This window comes from Camellia sinensis, chromosome 8 (genome assembly GCF_055761805.1).
Source record: "Camellia sinensis isolate YWXY chromosome 8, ASM5576180v1, whole genome shotgun sequence".
Classification (NCBI taxonomy): Eukaryota; Viridiplantae; Streptophyta; class Magnoliopsida; order Ericales; family Theaceae; genus Camellia; species Camellia sinensis.
Window position 1 is genome coordinate 155,970,858 of NC_138968.1, and position 24,180 is coordinate 155,995,037.

The 24,180-nt window shown below is 37.2% G+C and overlaps 1 protein-coding gene across 1 annotated transcript; it reads left to right on the forward strand.

Moving 5' to 3' along the window:
• The first annotated feature begins 3,843 nt into the window (after positions 1-3,843).
• LOC114260152 (transcription factor ILR3) lies at positions 3,844-24,095 on the forward strand. Its single transcript, XM_028200205.2, has 5 exons — positions 3,844-4,222; positions 6,217-6,279; positions 23,114-23,191; positions 23,271-23,433; positions 23,588-24,095. The coding sequence occupies exons 1-5, from the start codon at positions 3,954-3,956 to the stop codon at positions 23,846-23,848; spliced, it is 834 nt and encodes a 277-aa protein (XP_028056006.2). The 5' UTR covers positions 3,844-3,953; the 3' UTR covers positions 23,849-24,095.
• Positions 24,096-24,180: the final 85 nt, after the last annotated feature.

Sequence of the window (24,180 nt, forward strand, 5' to 3'; positions counted from 1 at the left end):
CTAAGAATCCAATGTAATTGTTGTTGTCCTTTAGACGAGGAACAGTACTTCTGTGACCTGGGACTTTGACTTGAGGAATTATTCGTTGTTACGGCGATATAGTTCTATTTGGCAGAAATTATTTACAGTTTATTTCAGCTTTCAGCTTAATTTAAGCTATTTTGATGTGTTTGGTTTAGCTTATAACTTTGTGGAAGTCAGAAATCAGCTTATTCTTTGAGTGGGACAGGAGATGCTTTAAGAATAAGCTGGAAATCAGCTTAAGCTGAAAGTTATAAGGTATAAGCTGTTTAGGCATAAGCTATAAGCACTTTCCCACAGCTCTACCAAACAGGGCTATAGTCACGTGATATCTTATATATATTACAATTAATAGAGAAAATAAATTTTATAATTTTATATTAAATAATTAAAAAAATCATGGGAGCTTATAATTAACTTAAAGCATGATCACATACTATGAGCTATTTTGGAAAGTTGGCTAAAAGTTATTTTTTTTGATTTGTAGTAAAAGTCAAAAGTTAGCTTTTTTTGTCTTTTTTTTCATTTGGGAAGTTGGTTTTTAGCCAACGGTGAAATTACAATTTTACTCTCATGGGTCAAAATGTATTACATAGGTGAAGTCGTAAATATTTTAAATAAATGAGGGTAGTTTAGTCATTTTATTATGATTTGACATCATAAACAAACATTAATAAAAAAGTCAAAAGTCACTTTTTACCAACTTCCCAAATCATTTGTCTAAAAAAATCAAAAACTTAATTAAAAACTAAAAAATTACTTTTTACCATCTTCCCCAAATAACCCTATCCCACGACCAACTAATAATTTTTCCATCAACTTCTAGGAAAAGTACTTCTAGCTCTTCCTTCCGTAGTTGACTGCTCAACTGGTTACGATGGAAAATTTAGATATGGTGAAATTTCATCTTCAAAACAATAAAATATCGCCACACATGCTGTAGTAATTTAACTTTATTAAAATATTTTGATACGCAAAAGATAAAATAAAAAAAAGCTCTTCCATCAATTTTGGAATAAGTTCATATGAGTTTTGTTGGTATGATTGTGACAGAATCTCTGAAAGATCATATTCTTTAGTTGATTAGGAAGTCAAATAATAAAAATCAGCTTATTTAGTTTAGAATTTCAAAAAAATTTACTTTTATATTTTTTATATTTTTTTGTTTTCAATAAATTTTTTAATATTTTAAGCACTTTTTTTGTTAAAAAAAATTTTAAACACACTTAACATAAATACATTTAAAAAATATAATATTTGTGAAAAAAATCACTAAATACCAAAAATACAAAAAAGAAAAAAAATGAAATACACTTTTCATATTTTTGTGTATTTATTAATTTTTGAAAATATTTTTTCACAAATATTTACTATTTAGATACATCTAAGTAATATGCATTTAAAAAAGTAAAAAAAAAAAAAATTTAAAAATATTCACTTAAAACAAAAAATATGAAAAATAAAAAACTCAATTTCTAAAAAACTAAATTCAGAAAATTAAAACCAAACATACTGAATATTACTCCAATGGTTTTTCTATACATTTTCTTATTTTGTGTTTTGTTGTATAATTTTTTTTTTTTTAAAGTTTGGCCGTGGTTTTGTTGTATGGTATCCAAAAATATGTATAGGATAAAGTGAATTAAAATCATTAATTAATAAAATGTGTGGCAATAGATGTGATATTCTGTCAAAAATGTTAATCTCATTAATGATTTGGGTAGTATGAAGTTAATAATTTAATAGAATATTGATAGTTAAATGAATAAAATAACACAAATATTATAATTTGAGACTCTATAAGTGAATTTTTCCTTAATATTTTCAGCGCACACAAAACAATATTTTTTTACATTTACTAAACACATTAACTTTTTAAAACAAAAGGCTAAATTACACTCTTTATCCTCCAACTTTAATTCAATTTTCATTTTGATCCATTGTCATCTAATTACAACAACTAAGTCTTTAAATTTCAGCTATTATTTCAATGCAATCCTCTCATCATTCACTATTAAAAAAAAACAAAAAAGTCCTCATGCCATGGGCGCGTGAACATATTTTTGAGGCATTAAAAAAAAAAATTATACTTTTTATTATCTAAACTTTCAGTTAAATCTCATTTTGATTTTTTGTGTTTCAACATTCACTCAATTTTTAATTGATAAAGTAGTAAAAACATTACATAGAAACCAACAATGATAGAGAGTTTTAATATTGAGTTCTAAAGAGAACTCTACACATATGATAAGGGAAAAAAAAATACACAAACACACATATCATATCATAAATAGACCTTTTCCTAGAGCTCCTTTAGAGTTCTCATTCTAGAACTCTCAATTATTTTTCCATTGCAACTTCAATTGGAATTTAACCACTTTTTTTTTTTATTACATCGAAATTTAACGACTTAATTGTTACAATTCAGAGATTAAAAAAATTAAGATAAAAATTAAATTTTGAAAAAGATTAAAAAAACAGAAAAAGGCAATTGGCATAATGAACCTTCATTAATTGAGTGCTTAGGCCATGGCCCCGCTAAATATTCTTTCCGTTTCAAAATATTAATCTCTTATTTTATTTTTTATTATCTTAAAATATTAGTTTTTTTTAAAAAAAATCAATGATTTAAATAATATAAATTTTTTATTTTATCATTCTTTTAAATTCATATATAAAAAAATATAATTATGACAATTGAAAAACTAAAAAAAAATAGGTTAAAGGATAATTTTATAAAGTGCGCAATTTTAAAATGTAATAATTATACTAAAAAAAATTAAATTTTCAGAAGAGACTAATATTTCGAAGGGAGTATAGTTCAAATAGAAATGGCTCTCTCCATACTCTTATCTTCTATACTTTTCCATACTTTATTTTTTGGGCTCCATTTTAGGCCCATAATGATAATTTAAGTCATTCATATTATAAATCTCACAATGAAGATTGTGTCTACAAAAAATCAGCTTCATCGAATATCGATGAATATATAAACAAATCACTTTTTGTTTTTATGGAATAAAATGTTTAAATTTAAACTAACAATTACTGTTCATTTAAAAAAAAAAAAATGCAATTTGTTTATATATTTTAGTAATATCTAGTGAAGTTAATTTTTTGCATAACTCTTTGGAATGTTCTAAATAAATACACTTTTTGATTTTTTATGAAATATGGGTTGTGTTTGGGTTTGAAGTGATGTAGTAGAGAAGTGATGTGACTTAAATAAGATGATATGACTCAAATAAGATAGTGACTTTTTAACTTTTTAAAAAAATGCCAAACCTAACCTAAATTATTGAGATTACGAGATAAATGATTTATATTATAAATAGAAAAATGTTTGAGGGTCCGAAATCAATGCTCGAATTTGACTCGAGTTTTGCGTTTTGAATTTTTTTTTTCCTTTTTTCTTCATTTTCTTTCTTTCTTTCTTTCTTTTCTTCTTTTTCTTCGTTTGAACACAGGCGAGAGAGAAACAGAGGCGAGAGGCGAGAGGGAGAGTCGTCGTCGTTGTCTCAGCTCGTCGCCCGATCGTCACTTGTCACATCGCAACCCCGCCTCCGCCTCTGCCTCCGCCCGCCTCCGCCTCCTTCTCCGGCTCCATTTTTATGGCCCCCTCCAGTTCTGCTTCTGCTTCTTCTTCTTCTTCTTTTTCCTTCTTCTCTTCTTCTTCTTCTTCTTCCTCTTTCTTCCTTCTCAAATTCGAGCCAAATTCGAGTCCCGATTTTCGGGCCCTGTACCGGAGCTGTTATAAATATAAACTTAGAATGAAAAAAAAGTATATATATAAAAAAACAAAATAAAGGGTAAAAGTATGAAGTGAAGTCATCTTCAATCCAAACAGGGCTTATAGATTATTAACCAATCTAAGCAAAGGCGTTTACTTTATTTTTGGTGATGGTGTGGCGGCGGTGCTGACAACTGACAGCATGCACTGTTTCACTCTCAACGCTGCCATCACTTCCAAGTTCCATTCCTTCCTTCGTCATCCTACCCCAACAACTCTCCCTTTTCTTTTCTTTTCTTTTCCTCCAAACAGAGCTCACTACTCACATTTTCCCGAAAATACGATGGAAACCGATTGTACCGACAACTCCAATTGGCTCTTCGATTATGGCTTAATCGAAGGCGAAGACTACACGGGGGCGCTGCCGGCCACCACCTGCTTCAGCTGGCCATCGCAGGCCTGTAATTTAGGGTTTGTCAATTCTTCCCCCTCTTGGTTTTTCTCTTAATCCTCTGTTTGGCTGCTGAGAAAGTGATGGGAAAATAGGGAAAAATCGGTCACATTAAGACTAAGTGGTTTGAATGGGATTTTAGTTTCTTTGTTCACGCAATGAAATAGTTATAAATTTTTTTATACCTTTCTTTCTATAATTCAATTAAGTGTTGAATTTGTATCAGTCAAAACCGCTTTATTAGTTTGTGAACAAGAAATACACTAGGTTGTTGGACATCCTAGCCCTACGAGTTGCATGGTTTGAAGGTCATGGATGACCCTTTTCTCACCGCTGCGGATTTTTTTTTTGACAATTACGAGGAAACCAGTCAATTTCTTATCATAAATATGTGTAGGGAAGGCAAGAAGTAACTGTTTCGAAATTTCCAACTTGGAACCTGAATTTCTCCTTTATTATTTAGCTAAGAACAGGATAATTAAAGGGTAGTTTTTTCATGTGAAAATGGGATTTGATACTTGAGGTTTCACTTTTGTTATCCTACAGTAGTTTAGAAAGTTTAGTGGTTGGGAATATTAGAAAAATAATTTTTTAGGACCTTTTTAGAAATTTTCCATTTTTTAGCTTTTCAGAAATTAAGAAATATTTATTGGCTGGGGACTAAGCCAATCTACATTCAATCACATATATTTTATGAATAAATGGAAAAAACAGAGTCTATGATTTGTTTAGTAAATGTTGGTGTCATATTGGAAAGTAATTGCCCCTAACTTTGGCATAAGGTTGGGATGGGTCAACTTTTTCCTTACTTAGACAATTTAAAGATTCTCGGGATATCGTTTTCAATCAGCACTCCAAAGCTAGCAATTACTAGTATTCTCTAGAGCAACTGGTTGATTTTAATTTTGTTTTATTGCTTTAATTGTGGATGGGCCAGTTCTTAGTCGTTTGGACTGCCTTATAATCGTTGATTTGTTTGATCTTCAAATTAGTGAAGGAGACGGCAATGCATATTTGACTTGGAGGATTATGTTCCCACTGGACTGTGTATTAAAGATCATGTAGTAATCTTTTTATGAAATGATAAATGAATTAAAACAAGAGAGTAGTTTATCAAAAAAAAAAAAAAAAAAAAATTAAAACAAGAGAGTAGTACCTAGGGGTGTCGTGTCGGTAATGTTCATATCGTGTGATTTTGGTTTCGTATCAAAATTACCTCAACACTAACCCAACCCACTTATTTTTTCATGTTATCGTGTCATGTGGTTTTAGGTCTGTGTCCAGTTTGTGTTGTGCTAATGTATCATGTTAAAAATTTCACCTTTAGTTAGAATAACAAGTGTATGGCGAAATTAATTTTCTTCTCCACAAGTTAAATTTCATGAAACTAATTTGTATTGGATAATATTATTCATAAAAATGTTTGAATTCAACTCAACTTCATGTCTCCATTTTACAAAAACTATACTGTATTATTATATATTTTTAATAGATATATAGTAGACAAAAGGTACACCATCTTAAATGAAATGCACAAAAAAAAAAAAAAAACTATTTTTGCCTTAAAATATTATTTTACATGTTTCTTTATTTAGCTGGATGGAGTTATATAAGTGATTCAAAAATGTCATGGCATCATTGAGTGGAAAAAAAAATTAAAATGTCTAGCTAATTTTTTATTAAACAGGTTATTTGTGTCAACTTCGTGTTACGTAGATTCAACACTGATTTGACCCATTTAATATTGGTATTACAAAATCATATCAAATTTGTGTTCGTGTCAGAAAATGGCCACCCTCACCTGCTAACTTTGTGTACGGTTTGAGTCATATTATCATGTTAGGTAAAAAATTCCCACCCGTAGTGGTACCATTGTACCATTCAAAAAGGGACAACTATAATATATTTGGACTTATTAGAGAATTTTGTTTGCCTGCCGGTGGCTTCATATAGGAGGAAGCCATAAATATATATATATATATATTGTGATGTCTTGATGGTTGTGTGTATCCAGTGTGGAATTTGACTGCTCATTTGGGGATTCAGAAGGCCTTATTGAAACTGGTTCACGCAAAAGGTAAAAGTTTGTTCTCTTGTTTCTTGTCTATTCTGTTAGTTTTGGTAAGAAAAGTAAATCTTGTTGCTCTATTTTACTCAGACACATATTTGAGGCTGATTATTTCTGGTCAGGCATTTTTTCTTTTTCCAATTGTTGACCTTTTTATGTGCTGTGTAATATTGTATACCTACTTGATTGCATTATTTGTGTTTTTTCTTAGTTTCACCAAAGATTCCTTTGGCATATTTATTATTAGAATAATTAAGTTCTGAATCTAGGATCTGCAGAGAGTAAAGTTCTAACCATCCGGAGACTACAGGTCCCTGTGGTGCAATTGCAACCCTGCTTACGTGTAAGCCATCCCAGATAGGGAAAATTTGGTGATACTATACAATGAGCATTTAACAGATTAATCTATAACATGACATAAATTAAAATGCAGTCTTCACCTTGAAAGATAAATTACTTTCAAGCATGGTTCTAGTTGCAATGATTACCCAATTTAGTGTATGAAATAATCAGCCAATGTTGTAGAACTGGTACCAAATCTATGCTTGAAAATCAAAAGGCTTCTCAAAACTGACACAATTACCCCCCCCAAAAAAAACTTTCTGGGTTTTTGCTGGCGTGGTAGTATACACAATTATGGAAATGCAGTAACATTAAGTTTATTTCTACTGTAATTTGCACTAATTGGAATCCTTAATACATAGGAGGGCTTCAAGATATGACTGCAAAATGCCACCATAAGTAATGAGTAGCTTTTTTCTCTTAACTATTCAAAGAGATCAATTGCTTGTATTATCAGACTGGTAGCAGATGATAAGGGGTGCAGGCAGGGGGCGTGGTTCCCCACCTATTGAAAAAATTCTTTTATACCCATGGGTGTTATATGTAAAATGTGCATAGCATAGAGCCTAACTAGTTCCCCTTGGACCAGGTTCCCCAATCAACTATACTAATCTAATAAATTTAATTAAAAAAAAAAAAAATTTAGTAGAATTACATTTGAAATTTTGGGGGAGTGAGATATTTCCAAATTTAGAAGCGATTTCCGATGGAATGAGAGAGATACTTGGAATGTTTCCGGCGAGGGCGAAGAATGGGCCACGGCGCAGGATTCTTTTCCTGAGGGGTCGATCCTTTGAGTTCCAGGAGGAGTCGGTGGATTCACGGGGCCATTGGCGGTTGGGGATTGTGGAGCATGGATCAGAATTACGGCGAGCAGTGATCTTGGTCAGCTTTGAAGTAGGATGGATTGTGAAGAAGTTGAGGGAGGCTTCGTGTCCCATTGGAACCCCATCTTTTCTGGGTCGTTTGTATAGGAATCGGCAGAGAGTGGCAGTTTGGATTCGTGGTAAGGAGGAGGGCGGGCTTCGTTTCAGATTGTGGTCACGGTGGATGGTAAGCGGCTTCAGACTTTATCCCTGCTTCGGAGTTTGGGGATGGGTGGGAGGGTGTGTCTCTGGTCATCGAGGGATTTGCCAATAGGGAGGGTTGGATTTTGATGATTGACGCCATGAGAGGGACATCAGTGGGGCATAGGGCTGCTTCATTGAGGGCAGGGGGTTTGGCTCCTATCGGTGACGGTGGCCAGTTGATTCAGGCTATGGCGGAGGAGGGGTGGTTTGGCTTGTTGAATAGGGCTTTGATGGGAACAGTAGGACAGGCGGGGGACAAGGGTCTGGGCTTTTCAGCCATGTCGGAGTGGGTGGATCGATGGTGGAAGACGTCGGGGAGGGCGGAGATCTGACCGGTGGGGGCCCAAGTTTTCCTATTTGTGTTCCCTTCATGGCGAGAAGCTGGGGTTGTTTTATGGCATCGGTGGGTTATCGCCGGCCATGATTTGAGCTTGCAATGGTGGTCACCGACAGCTTTATGTGACACGAGGATGGCATCGGAGAAGACAGTGTGGCTAAGGGTGGTAGGTTTACCTTTACACCTTCGCGGAATAGCAACGTACAGGGCCACCAGCGACAGGTGTAGGGGTTTGGTGGATGTCAATGAACTCTTGGTGGAGCTTGGTGTGGTCCGATTGCAAGTGCAAGTTCGTAGTGGTGGTAGTATTCCTTCCAAGATCTCGCTCCGATGGGAGTCATGGCGGGATATGGTAACTTTGTGGCCAGAAGCAGGGCCAACGTTCGAGACTGTTCGGCAGACGGTGGAGATGCGAGGTGGAGCTTCGAAGCAAAAGGAAGGTCGCATATGGAGGCGTGAAGAGCGGAGGTTTTTTAGGGCTGAGGGATTTGGGGAATCTCTTCGAAGATTTGGTGCATATTAATGTCGTCTTGGGCCTCGGGGCAAGCCGAATATGTTGAGGAAAGGGGGCTGGGCTTCTGGTGTAGCCAAGGTTCTGAAAAGCGGTTGTGATCGCTGTAATGGTGGTGGTGGCGCGGTTGCGATTGCGGGGTGTAAAGGCTGCAGCGTAACGGTTGCGGTAATTGGAACTGTGAATTTTTTTATTTTTCGCACAATTTGCAAAAAACTTACCGATACGTATATACATATTTTTTCAAAATCATATTTATTGGGTTTTAAAATAATTTTAAATAATTTATACATTTGGATTTTACATGCTAATGTAATCAGGATTAAAGACATTTTTCATGGCATTGTTTGAGCTATGTTTTTTTTAATTTTTTTTTTATTTTATAGAAAAGACATTTTGTTTAAGCAAATTGTGCCATCAAAATTGTTGTCACAACACATTACAATAACAAAATAAAGAAATATTTAAAATAAAATAATTATAAACAAATGCAACCACTATTTATACATTTGGATTTTACATGCTAATGTAATCATATAAAAATTAAAAAATAAATTATAAAGAATTTTTTTTGAGATATTGATTTTTTTTTTTAAATATATTTTTTTAGAAAAATTGTGTCATAAAAATTGTTATCACAACACATTACAATAACAAAATAAAAAATATTTATCAGTAAATATTAAATAAAATGATTATAAAAAAAATGCAACCACTATTTATACATTTAGATTTTACATGCTAATGTAATCATATAAAATTAAAAAATAAATTATAAAGAAAAAAATTCATACATAGTTGTTTTTTGGGCTTCAATCACTTGAATATTTGTTATATTTTGAATAAGGCCTCGTTTGGGAACAGGCTAATTTAGTAACTTTTTGGCTATTTGGCTAAAAAGGTAGGTAAAAAAAACTTATATGTTTGGGATGACTTTTTGGCTAATTACGAAAAGATGTGCAAAAAGTAGAGAGAAAAGAGAATCTTTGACTTTTTGGCATGGGTTGTTGGCTTTTTGGCTAATTTAGTAACTTTTTGGCTAATTGGCTAAAATAGCCTCTTGCCAAACGAGGCCTAACTTACAAGAAAAAAATAAAATCAATAAAAATTGACATATATAAAATGTATTAATATAATTATAGATGTTATGATTTTTAAATATTATAAATAAAAAAAAATCAACCACTAATTATTATATATAAAATGCTAAAGTAAGTGCTTAGCTATATATATGTGTTTTTTAAATTAAAATATCACCATATTTTTTTTTGGTTCACAAACAACCAGCTGGAGATTATTGTTCAAAAAAAAAAAAAAAAAAAACCAAAACAAAAGGCCAGTTGGAGACCACACAAAGAAAAACAAATGATTACATATCTTCCCAAGGTTCTGTAGTAGTCAGTGACTAGAGGCAGCCAAACAAAACAAAAAAAAAAAAAAAGGCAACCGAACAAAACCACTTACAGAGTCACACAGGTTCTTCATCTTCAACACAGAGGCAGCCTTGAATATTCATCTCCCTCTTCATCTTCAACACAGGTTCGTCTCTTCCCTTTTCTCTCTTCTCTCTCTCTCTCTCCTCCGTATTTTCTCTTCTCTCTGTCTTCATTTTCCCATGAACCACTCTTCTTAATTTTTTTATCAGAAACTCAATTAAAGATGGTCTCAAATTTGTGGATCTGAAGATCTGAATCAATTGCAGATTTGTGGATGTATTTTGAATAGTATGCTCAAAGTGGTTCACCGGTTGAAAAGACCTTAAAACAAAATCTGTTCAATCATAAAGGTATGTACAAAACCTGTTGAGCATCCATCGTTTTCCAGCTTTTTCTTTTGTTTTTTTTTTGAAAAGAATCAGCTCAACACAGTGTGTAACGGGTCGTTATGGCCGTTACGACATTGTTATGGCCGCTACGACGGCCGATACGGCCGACACACTTGTGAATCTCAATCATGTTGCAAAAGCGAGGGTAACGCGTGGTGCTTACCGCCGCAACCGTTACGTAACACCGCATTTTGAAACCTTGGGTGTAGCTCAGATGGGCCCATATCAAGGGGAAGCAATGGTCCGAAGGGGCAAAGTGGGAGCCCAAGTCCCAATGGGCCATGCTAATGATGTTTTGAGGAGGCTTGGAGTTGGAGGTCGTGGGATGGGTCCTAATAGTTCGGGCCAAAATCAAACGAAAAGGGTTACAATTGGCCCTATGCAGATTAGGGCACAACTTAACTCGTCGGTGAAATGGGTCTTCGGTTCGCTTCGAGATGGAATAGGGTCGAGTCGGTAAGTCGAAAGTGGTGATGATCTGTTGACTGATGGGGTGGTGGTGCAAGCTCCGTCAATGGAGCTCCATTCACCAGCTTTGGGATCGGAGAGTGGGCAGTTGGCATCGGAGGACTGGCAGGTGTGTAGTCCGATATGCACGTCCACGCAGGCTGTGGGGCGAAATACGCCCAGTAGGCTGATACGAGAGGAGATCAAGGGGGACACGGTGAACATAGAGCAGGGGAGATCTGAGGTACTGTTAGAGCTGAGGTGGGCAAATTCGGGTGATGAACTGGCCTTGGTGGTTTGGCCAAAGGTGATCGTAGATGGGGCCTCTGGGCTGCCATACCCGGAGCCAGATCCTAAGTCAGAGTTGGGTGCAGATTTCTGTATGGATCAACTACCATCATTAGATGAGGTATCAGACTGGGTGTTGGATCATATATCCGAGGTCAGTAAATTTTTGGGAGTGTCCTTTGAGGGACATGAGGATGAAGCTTTGAAATTATTTTCAGCTATTGAAGCTTCATGGACAGGGGGAGGAGTGGGTGGTTAGAAAGTGCAGTTTGCTGGTCAGATATATAAGGGGGTTCGAGAGTTACAGTGTAGCAACCCTGATTTTTCGTAAGCCATTATTTACTATTATTACTTTATTTTATCTTTGGCTTTATTAATTGTGTGGATACATGAGAATTTAATGTAGTATTTAATTAATTTAATGTGATATTTAATTATATATAATTAATTTGAATATTTTTATATTTTTATATTTTATATATATAAAAGGTGTTATATATATATTGATAAACCAAACCAAACCAAACCAAGCCAAGCCAAGCCTTAAGTTCCATCAAATGGGGTCGGCTACATGAATTATTCTTTTCCACGCGGTGTTATATATATATTGATCTTATATTTATATTTGTTATATTTATGGTGTATTTATATAATATTATATAATAGTCAATTAGGTTAAATCATAGGAGGCTGCATTAGAAAAAAAAAAGAGAACAAAAAGAGAGAGAGAGAGAGAGAGTAATCAAGGAAAAAAAAAAGAGTGCTGTGTGTGGTGTGAAAAGCGAGGCGGGAAAGAAGAGTGGAGAAAAAAAAATGGTTAGGATTTTGTTTTGGTGGCTCCATTAGTTCTTCAAATATTTCCTTGATCTTCAAAAATAATTGTGAGTGCATAACCCACTTCCCTTGATTTATGTTTAATTCGTTGTTTTTATTTATTTATTTGATGTTGGTTTGATATTGTATTTACGTGAAGATGATGGATTGATTTTAATTATTTTGATTAGTTGTGTATGCCAGGTTTAGGGTTTTTATATGTATTTATGTTATGGTTGTAATCACACTCATGGAGATATGAAATTAAAATAAGTTAGGAACCCATAGATAAATTCCTTACACTCCACCATGACTCTATAGATTATTGTTTTATTTGAGTGCTGGTGAGAAAGAGTGTATAAAAAAAAAATGAGGATTATAAGATTGATTTGAATGCCTTAAGCTCGGCATTGTTATGCTTGGCATTGTTATGCTTGTTCTCATGAGTAGACGAGGGATTGTGTATATATATATATATTGTTGTCTTGTTCTCACGAGTAGACGAGTGCTTTGATTTACGCGCGTATGTATATGCTAACCATCCGGAGAGTGTAGGTCAAACTTGGGACGATATCCCCATGCAAGTTTGGCTTCGGAGCGGTGCTAGTTATACAGGAGGCATATGGGATATATGTGTAGGCCGGAATTGAAGGGCCGAAGTGGTGGAGTTAAGGTACAAATAATTAAATATGAACTTATTTGGTATAGTTTGAATTGTATTGATTTGTACATCTTGAAAAATAGTAAGTGATCTCAATAAATTATGAAATTTGTGTAGAGGCATGTATACGTAATTCTAGACAACTTTTGTGTTTTAACTTTTTACTAAAATGATTGATAAGAACTTGTAATTGGATGATCTTGGTTACAACAGTTTTTGTTTATTTTAGCAATGCAGATTTTAGATTTTGTTTTAACCCGTTAAACGAGCTCATTTTTATTGGTATCACGTAAACTAAAGTAAAACATCATTCTGAACACTTTTCGCGTTTTGAACTTTTTTGAAAAAAATCATCTTAGGGCAGTTTCTCTTCATTTTCAGATCTAGATTTTTCGATCAAATTTCGTTTAGGTTCTTCTATTAAATTTTTCTCTCAACCTGTTCAATTTCTACTAAATTCGTTCGTGTTTTCTTTTAGGAAATCTGATTCTGTACAACTTTTGTTCTTTGAGTTTTGGTCAATTCGAATGATTTAAGCATGAAACAATGCATTTTTATACTTCTTCAGCAATTTACTTATGATTAAATTATATTAACTTTATTTTTTGCAGAATGGTGGGTTTTACTAACTTTTTATGCAGGGCTGACCTATCATTTCTTTTTAATAGTTATTTTGTTTATTTTATACTAAATTTATATTTAGTTGTGTACAGATAAGAAATTAAATGCCACCGTATCTCAGGAAACTAATCCTTCGTCTCGGTGCAGGTTGAACAACTTGTCTTGTCCGTAACAAATATTAAATGTATTTTTATTTGCGTCTGGTGGACATGTGGGTGTCAAATATTTGTACCCATACCAGTATACTTGTATACTGACCTGTTTTGTCTCTGGTCATCTCGGGTGCGTTCTATTTAAGCGTAGCTGAGCTTCCTTTGCAGGATTAGTTAGGGCTACGATGGTGACGAGAAATAACTATAGTTGTTGGACATGTCTTTCTTATTTCTTTTGTTTTATGAAGTTTAGGATTGATATTAGTTGGTTTATTCATTTAGTTTTTTATGACCGTAGTATTTTGACAATTTGGCATTGTGGGTTATTTTTCAACTTTACATTATTTAAGTTGTTTTGACTAGTTGTTGCTACTTTAATGTTGGAGGTATTAGATAGTCATGAATCTATGATGAATAGTTTGGTTGGTATTTATTAATTTTTTTTATCCCTTGTATTTTTTTTTTTAGCATGGAAATTTACTTAAACCTTATGTAGACGTGAACATTTAGTTTTTTGTTTCACCTCTACGATTTGAATGATGGAATATTGATTGGGGTTTAGTCCTAATTTAATATTTAATTGTCCAAATTTTGGGGCGTTGTTGCCATGCGTCTGAAAATTTTGACTTAGAATGTGCGGGGTTTAAATGATCGAGGGAAACGCACGGTGGTGAAGTCCTTGTTAAAGAGTGCTAGAGCGGATATGGTGAGTCTCCAGGAGACGAAGTCCGAGGCTGTTGGGTTAGAGTTTGTGCGGGAATTTTGGGGAGGGAGGCATGTAGAATGGGTTTTCCAACCATCTTTAGGGGTGTCGGGGGGGTATTCTCATCAGTTGGGATAATAGAGTGGTCATGAAGGAGGGGGAAGAAGTAGGGAGATTTTCTCTATCTTGTTTGTTCAGATGCCTTGAGGATGATTTTTGGTGAGTGTTCACTGGGGTTTATGGTCCAGTTTGGGGGTCAGAAAGGGTAGCCTTTGGGAGGAATTACAGCATGTTGCTTTTAGATGGGGGTCTGCCGTGGTGTGTTGGAGGTGATTTTAATGTTGTGAGGAGCCCAGTGGAAAAGACTAGGGGGAGTCAGGTGGGGAGGTCTATTCTGGATTTTGCTTCTTTTATTGATGAGATGGAGTTGATAGATCTGCCCTTACAGGGGGGAGGTTATACTTAGTTGGTGGCCGAGTGAGTTCTTGGCTTGATAGATTCTTGGTTTCTGGAGATTGGAAGGCACATTTTTCACAGCTGCTACAGTGCAGGTTGCATCGTCTGACTTCTGATCATTGGCCAGTATTGTTGGACAGTGTGGGTGTTCGGAGTGGTGCCTTACCTTTTCGGTTTAAGAACATGTGGTTGCAAACAACTGGCTTTACTGGGAGGGTGGGTGGTTGGTGGGGGAATTATAATGTCATGGGTTCACCCAGCTACAGATTAGCTCAGAGATTGAAACTTCTTAAGTCTGATTTGAAGAGGTGGAATGTAGAGGTTTTTGGCCGTTGGAGGTTCAGAAGACAAACATCTTGCCAGTTTTGCAAGGGTTGGATGAGCGGGAAATTGAGGGGGCTCTTTCTGAGGAGGACATGGCAGATAGGGATGTGGCTCGGAAAGATTATGCAAGGGTTGCTCGGATGGAGGAAATTAGTTTCCGGCAGAAGTTTAGATACTTGTGGTTGAAAGATGGGGACCGTAATACAAAGTATTTCCATCACATTGCAAATGCTCATCGGCGGGTGAATCAAATAGGGAGAATGTGGATTAATGGGGTGCTGCTTTCGTTGGAAGAGGAGGTTAGGGATGGTATAATGGCATTCTATTAGTGTCTCTTTCGTGATGAGGGTCAGATGTGGAGACTGGGGTTGGATGATGTGGTTTTTGATTCTATTTTTGAGGAGGATAAGCTCTTGTTAGAGAGGCTTTTTACTGAGGAGGAGGTCTTGGGTGCTTTAAGAAGTATGCCTGGGGAGAAGGCACCGAGCCCGGATGGTTTCTCAATTGCTTTCTTTTAACATTGCTGGGGGGTGGTCAAAGGGGAAGTGTTCGGTGTGTTTGACTCGTTTCATCACACTGGGCAATTTGAGAGGAGTCTAAATGCAACTTTTCTAGCTTTGATTCCCAAGAAAGGGAGGGGGTTAGGGGGGGGGGGGGAGGATATTAGAGACTTTCGGCCTATTAGTCTTTTTGGCAATGTTTACAAATTATTGGCCAAGGTTTTGGCTAATAGGCTTCGGGGGGTACTGGAGGGGGTGGTCTCAGAATCTCATAATGCTTTTGTAGGTGGCCGACAAATTTTGGATGCTATTTTGGTGGCTAATGAGTGTGTGGATTCGCAGCTTTAGCACGAGAAAGGGGGGAATCAAATGTAAGTTGGATATTGAGAAGGCTTATGATAATGTCAATTCGAAGTTTCTGCTACACATATTGGAGAGGGTGGGTTTTGGGGAACGGTGGAGGAGGTGGAAACCTTTTTTGTATCTCCACTGTTCGGATGTTTGTCCTGGTTAATGGGACATCGGCGAGTTTCTTCGAGAGGTTTACGGTAGGTAGATCCACTGTCCCCTTTATTGTTTATTTTGGTTATGGAGGCATTCAGTTGACTGTGTTCAAGGGGGCTTATTATCGGATTTTGTGGTGGGGGAGGGGTCTACCTTTTTGGTGGTCTCTCATCTATTCTATGCTGATGATGCATTGATTTTTTGTGATACGGAGGCTACTCAGATTGGCAACTTGCGATCTGTTTTGTTATGTTTTGAGGCGGTGTTAGGGTTGCGGGTTAATTTGTCAAAATCATAATTGATACCGTGGGTGAGGTGGCTTGATTACTGGTGTTGGCCGCTGTCTTGGGCTGTAAAGTGGCAAGGTTGCCAGTTTCTTATTTGGGACTTCCCTTGGGGGCTTCTTTTAAAGAGGCTTGAGTGTGGGATGGGGTGGTGGACAGAGTTCAGTGGCGGTTGGCAGGGTGGAAGCACCAATACTTGTCAAAAGGGGGGCGTATTACTTTGATCAAGCGTGTTTTGTCCAGCATTCCGACTTACTTTATGTCTGTGCAGGTGATTCCTGTGGGGGTGGCAAAAAAGGTTAGAGAAGCTGCAACAGAAATTTTTGTGAAGTGGGGGTGGGGAGGGTTTTCAGTATCATTTGATGGCTTGGGAGAGGGTTTGTAATTTGAAGGAGGGGGGGTTTGGGTGTGCGGAAATTGGTGGTGTTTAATTGGTCTTTATTGGGTAAGTGGTTGTGGCGTTTTGCGGGGGAACGAGAGAGGCTACGGAGGAAGGTGGTGGTGGCTAAGCATGGGGAGGAGAGAGGGGATGGTGCTCGAAGAGGGTGGTTCAATTATGGTCGTGGTTTATGGAAGGGGATTTGGTTGGGGGGGGAGGTGTTTTGGGAGACGGTTCGGTTTAAAGTGGGGCTTGGAGATTGAGTTCACTTCTGGCTCGATTGGTGGTGTGATGGTTTGACTTTGGCGGCCATGTTTCCTTTGATTTATGCTATTGCTGCTGCTGGGGAGGAGTTGGTTGCTTCGGTTAGGGTGAAGCAAGGGGAATCAGTTGTTTGGTATGTTCGTCTTAGTCGTGATGTACAGGATTGGGAGCTAGACCAATTGGTAGATCTTCTAGGCTTTTTGTATGGGGTGCAGAATGGGGAGGATGGGATGTATTCTTTAGTATGGGATTTCCGAAGCTCTAAAGCTGTTTTCTCAGTGTCCTCGTTTTATGGGATGCTTGCAGGGGGAGTTGGTGGGGTGTTTCCTTGGAAATGTATTTGGGCAACGGGTTCTCCTTCTAAGGTCGCTTTCTTTGTTTGGACAGCTGCTTTGGGGCGTATCCTCACTATTGATAATTTGATTCGGCGGCGACATGTTTTGGTGAATTGGTATTGTATGTGTTGTAGTGATGCGGAAACGGTGGATCATTTGCTTCTTCATTGCCCGGTTGTGTCTAGACTTTGGAATTTTCTTGTTGCTTTGTTTGGCTTAGTGTGGGTGCAACCGGGTTTTTGTTAGGCGTGTTACAGAGTTGAGGTGGGGCTCAGGTGAGGAAGAGACGCCGGAAGGCTTGGGTGCTTGCGTCCCATTGTTTGCTTTGGTTGGTTTAGTTAGAACGGAATAGACGAGTGTTTCAGGATGAGTGTCATTCCGCTTTATGGTTAGAGAATAGGTTGTTGATGGTGTTGCATAGTTGGGTTACGGGTACAGTCGATCCCAATGTTTTGGTCTTTGTAGATTTTGTGGAGGATTTGATTAGTTAGTTTTGTTCAGTCCTTTTGTGGGCTGCATTTTTATATTTTTTGCATCGTCTTGATGCTTTCTAATAAAGTTTGATTATTTATCAAAATATATATATATATATATTATAATAAAAAATCTAATAGGTTAAAGAAGATATACATATACTTAATGTTTGTCATCTTTTCAAATATTTTCAATTAAAAATGTGCAAAATATATATAAGTTCCATTGGAAAACTTGATATGTAAGACGGCTTCAAGACAAGATTGCATAAAATGCAACTGTAACTAGCAATCTTGTCTTGGCTACTTAATGAGATATAGTGACTGCATTATCAGAGCAGTGGCAGGGGGTAGGTGTTACATGAGCATAGTATATGGTGGTATTAGTAGTTTCCTTTGAAGTGGCACCCCCTGCTCAACTATACTGATTTCATAAATGTTAAAAATATCTAACTGGTTAATGAAGAAGCACATTTTTATTATTTTTCATCTTTTAAGATATTTTAGATAATTTAAAAGTTTCAAAACAAAGTATTGAGTTTCAACTGAAACGAGACAAGTTGGATTTTGGATTTCAAAATAAAATTTAATTATAATACGAGACAATTGGATTACACCAATATAATTTGTCCTTTGAAACATTAATCAAGCAATTATAATGGTTGACTAAAATATTTAGAAATTAGGCATTTTGAGTAATTGTAGAACAGAAACTCTAGAAATATGATGAAATTGGAGAAAACTTGAAAAAAACGAGAGTTTAAGTACTCAGAAAAAAGATTACTTGTCAAAGTAAATTTTTTACTATCTTTTACTAGTACACATTTTAATGCATTCAATACGCCCCCCAAATAGAAATATCTTGGCTCTTCCTCTGTATTATATTGAGATTGGTGATCCTGAATACGTCAGTTGAAATATAATACTTCCTAGTTCTGGTTGACTGGTTTGTTTTTATGTGACCCAAGAAAGCTGGATGGGTTAAGCAAGTCTGGTCTGGACGAGTCAGCTTCGAATCATCAGCTTTATAAATTCAGATACAAGACTATGGGTGACAAGACTTTATACCCCTGCAGTGCAACTGAAGCTACTGCCTTCTACCTCTTGCTTGCAATGTTTTGAATTATATATACTCAATAATGTATATAGTATATACCATATGGATGTCTCTACTTGTTAGCATGTATCTTAAATTATTTGAAGTTTTGAGTAATTGCGAAGTAGAAAACATTGTTAGGTGCCATAGTCTGAGTAAATCATATTGTACGTACTGATGTGTGTATGTATTTCGTAATATCACTGTATCCATCATTAGTTTAGAAGTTTTCTTTTTGATAAGTAATCACTAGTGTCTAAGTTGATAAAACAAAATGAATGTATAATTAATTATCCCAACATATGAATTTAAACATAAATTCTTGTTTGGTTGGATGCTTTCAATTATGTACTTGAAATCTATGGGTGCTGAAAAGTCCAGAAATGAACGACTTGTATGAGATTTTTTAGACCTTTCCCAATTTCTCACCATCTCATCTTTTTTCAGTTTATACACTAAGGCCATGTTTGTTTAGCAGGATTAATAGTGAGAGGATTATCAATCCATGAGAGTAGTGTAGGATTGGTTATCCAGCTAGATTAGTGGGATACATAATCCGCTCTTGCCCACATTTCTTTTGCAATGGATATGGAAAATATAATTCCAATTATATTTTTGTTTTGCATTATCAATTGTAGGATTAAAAATTTGCAATTTTTTTTGGATAGAATGCCCATGGGATTCTAATCCGGATGACAACAATTTTTTTAAAAAATTGAAATGTGAGTCCCATGGTTTAATAATCCCAATCCTATACTATAATCTGACCAATCAAACAAACTCTAATGGTTTGGATATAAATGTGTGGTCCAACGGGTTTACTTGTTTGTGTAGAAAATTTAATGTATAAAGAGAAATAGAGAATTGTATTATTGATTGATATAGATGTTATGGTTACAATGATTCCTATATATAGGAGAGGGTGAGTGTGTAGTAGGTGAGGAGTAGGTGAAGTGGAGGTGGTAGTGGTGTAGTGGGTTAGGTTTAGTGGAGTAGGTGAGGTGGTAGTGGTGTAGTGGGTTAGGTTTAGTGGAGTAGGTTTAAGTGGGTGAAGGTTTAGTGGAGTAGGTGAGGTGGTAGTGGTGTAGTGGGTTAGGTTTAGTGGAGTAGGTTTAAGTGGGTGAAGTAGGTGGAGAGTAGGTGAATTTTAACAGCCCCCCGCAAACTCAAGGGGGATAGGAACTAACCAACTTGAGTTTGGAGAGAGTAACAAAACAAGAAAATACATAAAAATAAAAGAGGATAAGAGACACTGTATGGTCGTGTCAGACCATTGGTGAAGACACTGGATGGTGGTGTCATAACGTTGTAGAGGACACTGTATGGGGGTGTCATAACGGTGTAGAGGACACTGGATGGCGGTGTCAGACCGATGTAGAAGACAGTTTATGGGGTCATGTCGGACCGTTGTAGCAGACAATGTTGTGACAGTTGTTGTGACAGTTTACGGAGTCTTGCTGGACCCTTGTAGAAACTAACCGGAATCAATGTCGGGACAGTTTACAGAGTCTTGTCGGACCCTTATAAAGTCGCACCCTCAAAAGGTGTGCCCAATCTTTCAAAAGGCGTGCCATCAAAAGGCGTGCCCAATCCATAAAAAGGCGTGCCATCAAAAGGCGTGCCCATATTTTCAAAAGGCGTGCCATCAAAAGGCGTGCCCAATCCATAAAAAGGCGTGCCATCAAAAGGTGCGCCAGACACGCGGCGATGCACGTGATCGACAGAACGCGTGTCGGCCTCTTTGTCATGGTCTTTATAAACCGAAGCGGAGGTTGAGGCTTGGAAGCAGAGACAAAAACCTGCTAGAAAAACTCTGAAAAACTCTTCGTTTTCTGAGAGAGATTTCTGAGAGAGATACTCTGTAACACTCTGTTTTCTGAGAGAGATTTCTGAGAGAGATACTCTGTAACACTCTGTTGTCTGAGAGAGATTTCTGAGAGAGATACTCTGTAACACTCTGTTTTCTGAGAGAGATTTCTGAGAGAGACACTCTGTAACACTCTGTTGTCCAGAAAATGGCTTCGTCTTCCCGTGGTCTGCTCACTCTCTTTCCAGACCTTAACGAGTCAACAAGAGAGATAACTGGTGCGGGGGCCAGTGAACCTCAACCAAGCGCCCCAGGGTTTGCTCCGTTGAACTTTCCTATGCGGTCTGTGGAGCAAAAAATGGCAGTGCAAACTGACATTGAAGCCAATCAGTATACTTTGAAGTCCTGTGTGGAGACGATGACGGCAGTCACAAACTTGTCGCACCGGCTGCAGAGTAGGACAAATGAGGTGCAGCATTTAAACGGCCAATTGGCTCTACTCCAGCGCATGTATAAGGATGCGCGAGCAGAGATAAGTGTGCTGAAGGCGGAAAACAAGGAGCTGAAGCGGAAGGCTACCGTGATGTTCCGATTTGGAGGTCCACCATATGCTGTAGTGGAGGAGCAGGGTGGAGTGAACGTGCTCGGTGGAGTGGGTAGTATGGAGGCAGCGCCGGTAAGGGACACCCAAGAGAAAAGCAAGAAGAAGAGACCTGCAGCAGAGTAGAGAAGAAAAATCCCACTGTGGGTGCGGGTGTGTTGTGGTGGTTTGTTTGTTTGTTGGTTGTTTTTTTTTTTTTTTTTTTTTTGTGTGTGTAAAATTGTGATCGGGGTTGATCCCTGAGATGAATAAAATATGATTTGGTGTGCAAAGTTATATGGTATGAAGGGAATTGGAAAAAGATTAAAAAGAATGTGAAAGAAAAATAAAGAAAAAATAATAAAAATATATTTGAAATCAAAAAATGAAAGATGGAGGAAATAAGGAAAGTGGTTTGGAGAAAATAAATAAAAATAAAAATAATGGAGTTGGAAATCAAACGGAGGAGAGATGAAGATTTTTTTTTTTTTTAATATAATATAATAAAAAGAGATATATATATATATATATATATATAAAATAAAGAAAGTGGGGAACAAGAGTGTAAAGAAAAGAAAAAGTATAGGTTGCATCGTGGGTCACATGGGTGAGTAAAAGAAAACAATAAAGAAATGAGTGGGTGCCCCCCATGTGCAAGGATAGTGCTGGCACTTCAATAGGTGGTACAGCCTGCTGAGCATCAGCTTTGACAGGAGCTGCCTTTGGACCTTTTCTCTAATAAATGCGTCAAACTGTTGCTGTTGGTGTTATCAAGAATGTGGAGAAGAGGAGGCTTGTCTGATGGCCTCTTGGGCTGTGTAATCATATCGAGGTTCGTGGACCTCTCAATCATGTTGTCACCCTCAAAACCAGAGATGGGGACAAAAGGAATTTTGTCAGGGTTGTAACCAACCTTTTTCAGATAGGAAGAGACTTCCTGTACAATTTCATCATACCTTGCTTTTGAGTACTTAGGAGTGGTAGCATCCATCTTGTTACAGCAGCAAATCATCTGCCTCACTCCAAGAGTAAAAGGAAGGAGAGCATGTTCACGGAAGAACTTGGGCTCCTTCTCAATCTCCTTGCCAGATCGACGATCAATCTCAGCAAACTTGACAGCAATGTGGGAGGTGTGGCAGTCAAGAACTGGAGCATACCCATTACCAATCTAACCCGGGTGATTCATAATAATAACCTGGGAGGTGAAATTTGCAGCTTCCTTGGCTGGATCATCCTTTGAGTTGGATGCAACAAAACCACGCTTGAGATCCTTCACTGCAACATTGTAGATGAAGACGATCGAGACGGTGGTGTATGGGAGGACAACAGTGAGAGGAGAGGCAGTGGTGGTGGACTCGAAGAAATTTCAAGGTATGTGTAGAAAATTCTAGCAGATTAGGTTGAGGTTCGGCGGGCGGCCAGGGCGAGGTTGCCGCCCGCCGGTGAAGCGAAAAATACTAAGTGCTTCACCTTGCTCTGATACCATGTAGAAAATTTAATGTATAAAGAGAAATAGAGAATTGTATTATTGATTGATATAGATGTTATGGTTACAATGATTCCTATATATAGGAGAGGGTGAGTGTGTAGTAGGTGAGGAGTAGGTGAAGTGGAGGTGGTAGTGGTGTAGTGGGTTAGGTTTAGTGGAGTAGGTTTAAGTGGGTGAAGTAGGTGGAGAGTAGGTGAATTTTAACAGTTTGCCTAAATAGGTTTCAAATTAATCAGGGTCTGACAACAATACCTAGTGGTGTTAACAGTTTCCGTGTACATAATTTTCACTGCAGGCTCCCTTGAATAGGCCTTCAGTTTATTCAAGTATCTGCATCACTCTTGTCAATTTCAAGTTTTGAAATATTTTCTGTAAGGCAAAGATATAGAAGGCATGCAAAAAAAAAAAATTCGGCCCAAAAGCTTAGCAGTAGTTGGCTGAGGTCATTATATCCTGTTGTCACTCAGTAATTTTATTAGTACTGCTCTGTAACTTGTTCTTGTTTAACTCAACAAAATTTTATTAGTACCCCTCTCCCTCTCTCCCATTAGTTCTATAATGTATGCAGAATTGCTTTTGCAGGTTAAAGTCTGAATCATGCAGTGCATCTGGCTCCAAAGCATGTCGGGAGAAATTACGGAGAGATAAGCTGAATGAGAGGTATGCTATTATTCGCTCTCTTTTCTCATTGTTGTTGCCTGTTCATTGATTCTCACATTAATTATGGCCTGACTTCAAGGTTCCTGGAATTGGGATCTGTCTTGGAGCATGGAAAGCCACCAAAAACAGACAAAGCTGCTATTCTGAGTGATGCTGTTCGCATGGTGACTCAGCTACGAAGTGAAGCCCGGAAGCTGAGGGAGTCAAATGAGGATTTGCATGAGAAGATTAAAGAACTGAAGGTGAGGTTTGGGTTAAATCAGCTATTTCAAAGATTATTCATTTTCTATCTGTTTAGCCAACCCCATCTGACTGGGACAAAATGCTCTGTTGATTATTCTTCTTATTTTAAATGAAAGAAACTGGGTGAAATGTTTGATTTCTCTGTTTGTGCAGGCTGAAAAGAATGAGCTCCGCGATGAGAAGCAGAGGCTAAAGGAAGATAAGGAGAAGCTGGAGCAGCAAGTCAAAGCCATGAGTGCGCAACCAGGCTTCCTGCCTCATCCCTCTGCTGTTCCTGCTGCATCTCAGGGGCAAGCTGCTGGTAACAAGCTAATGCCTTTCATCGGTTACCCTGGTGTTGCCATGTGGCAATTCATACCATCCGCTGTTCGTGACACATCACAGGATCATGTGCTTCGTCCTCCAGTTGCTTAAGTTGGATGATCAAATGGTTAGTCCATATTTCCTCTGGCCCTCATTTGTTGTATTCTCTAATTGTTATATATGGTGCTGATGTTGGTTTCTTGAAATTGGAAAAACTTGATTAGATGGACGCTGGATGTTTAGGAACTGATTACTCGTGTTTCTGCTGATTGCATGTAAAATACAATAAGTGATCACGTTGGTTTTTTATTTTTATTTTTGTTTTGTTTTTTAATTTCCAATTATTTGAACAAGCAAACTCTGGGTCATCATTTATTATCACTTTACCTTGCATCTTAGCTCTTAAGAAGAAATGGGTTGGACTGGAAAATGAGCTAGAGGTG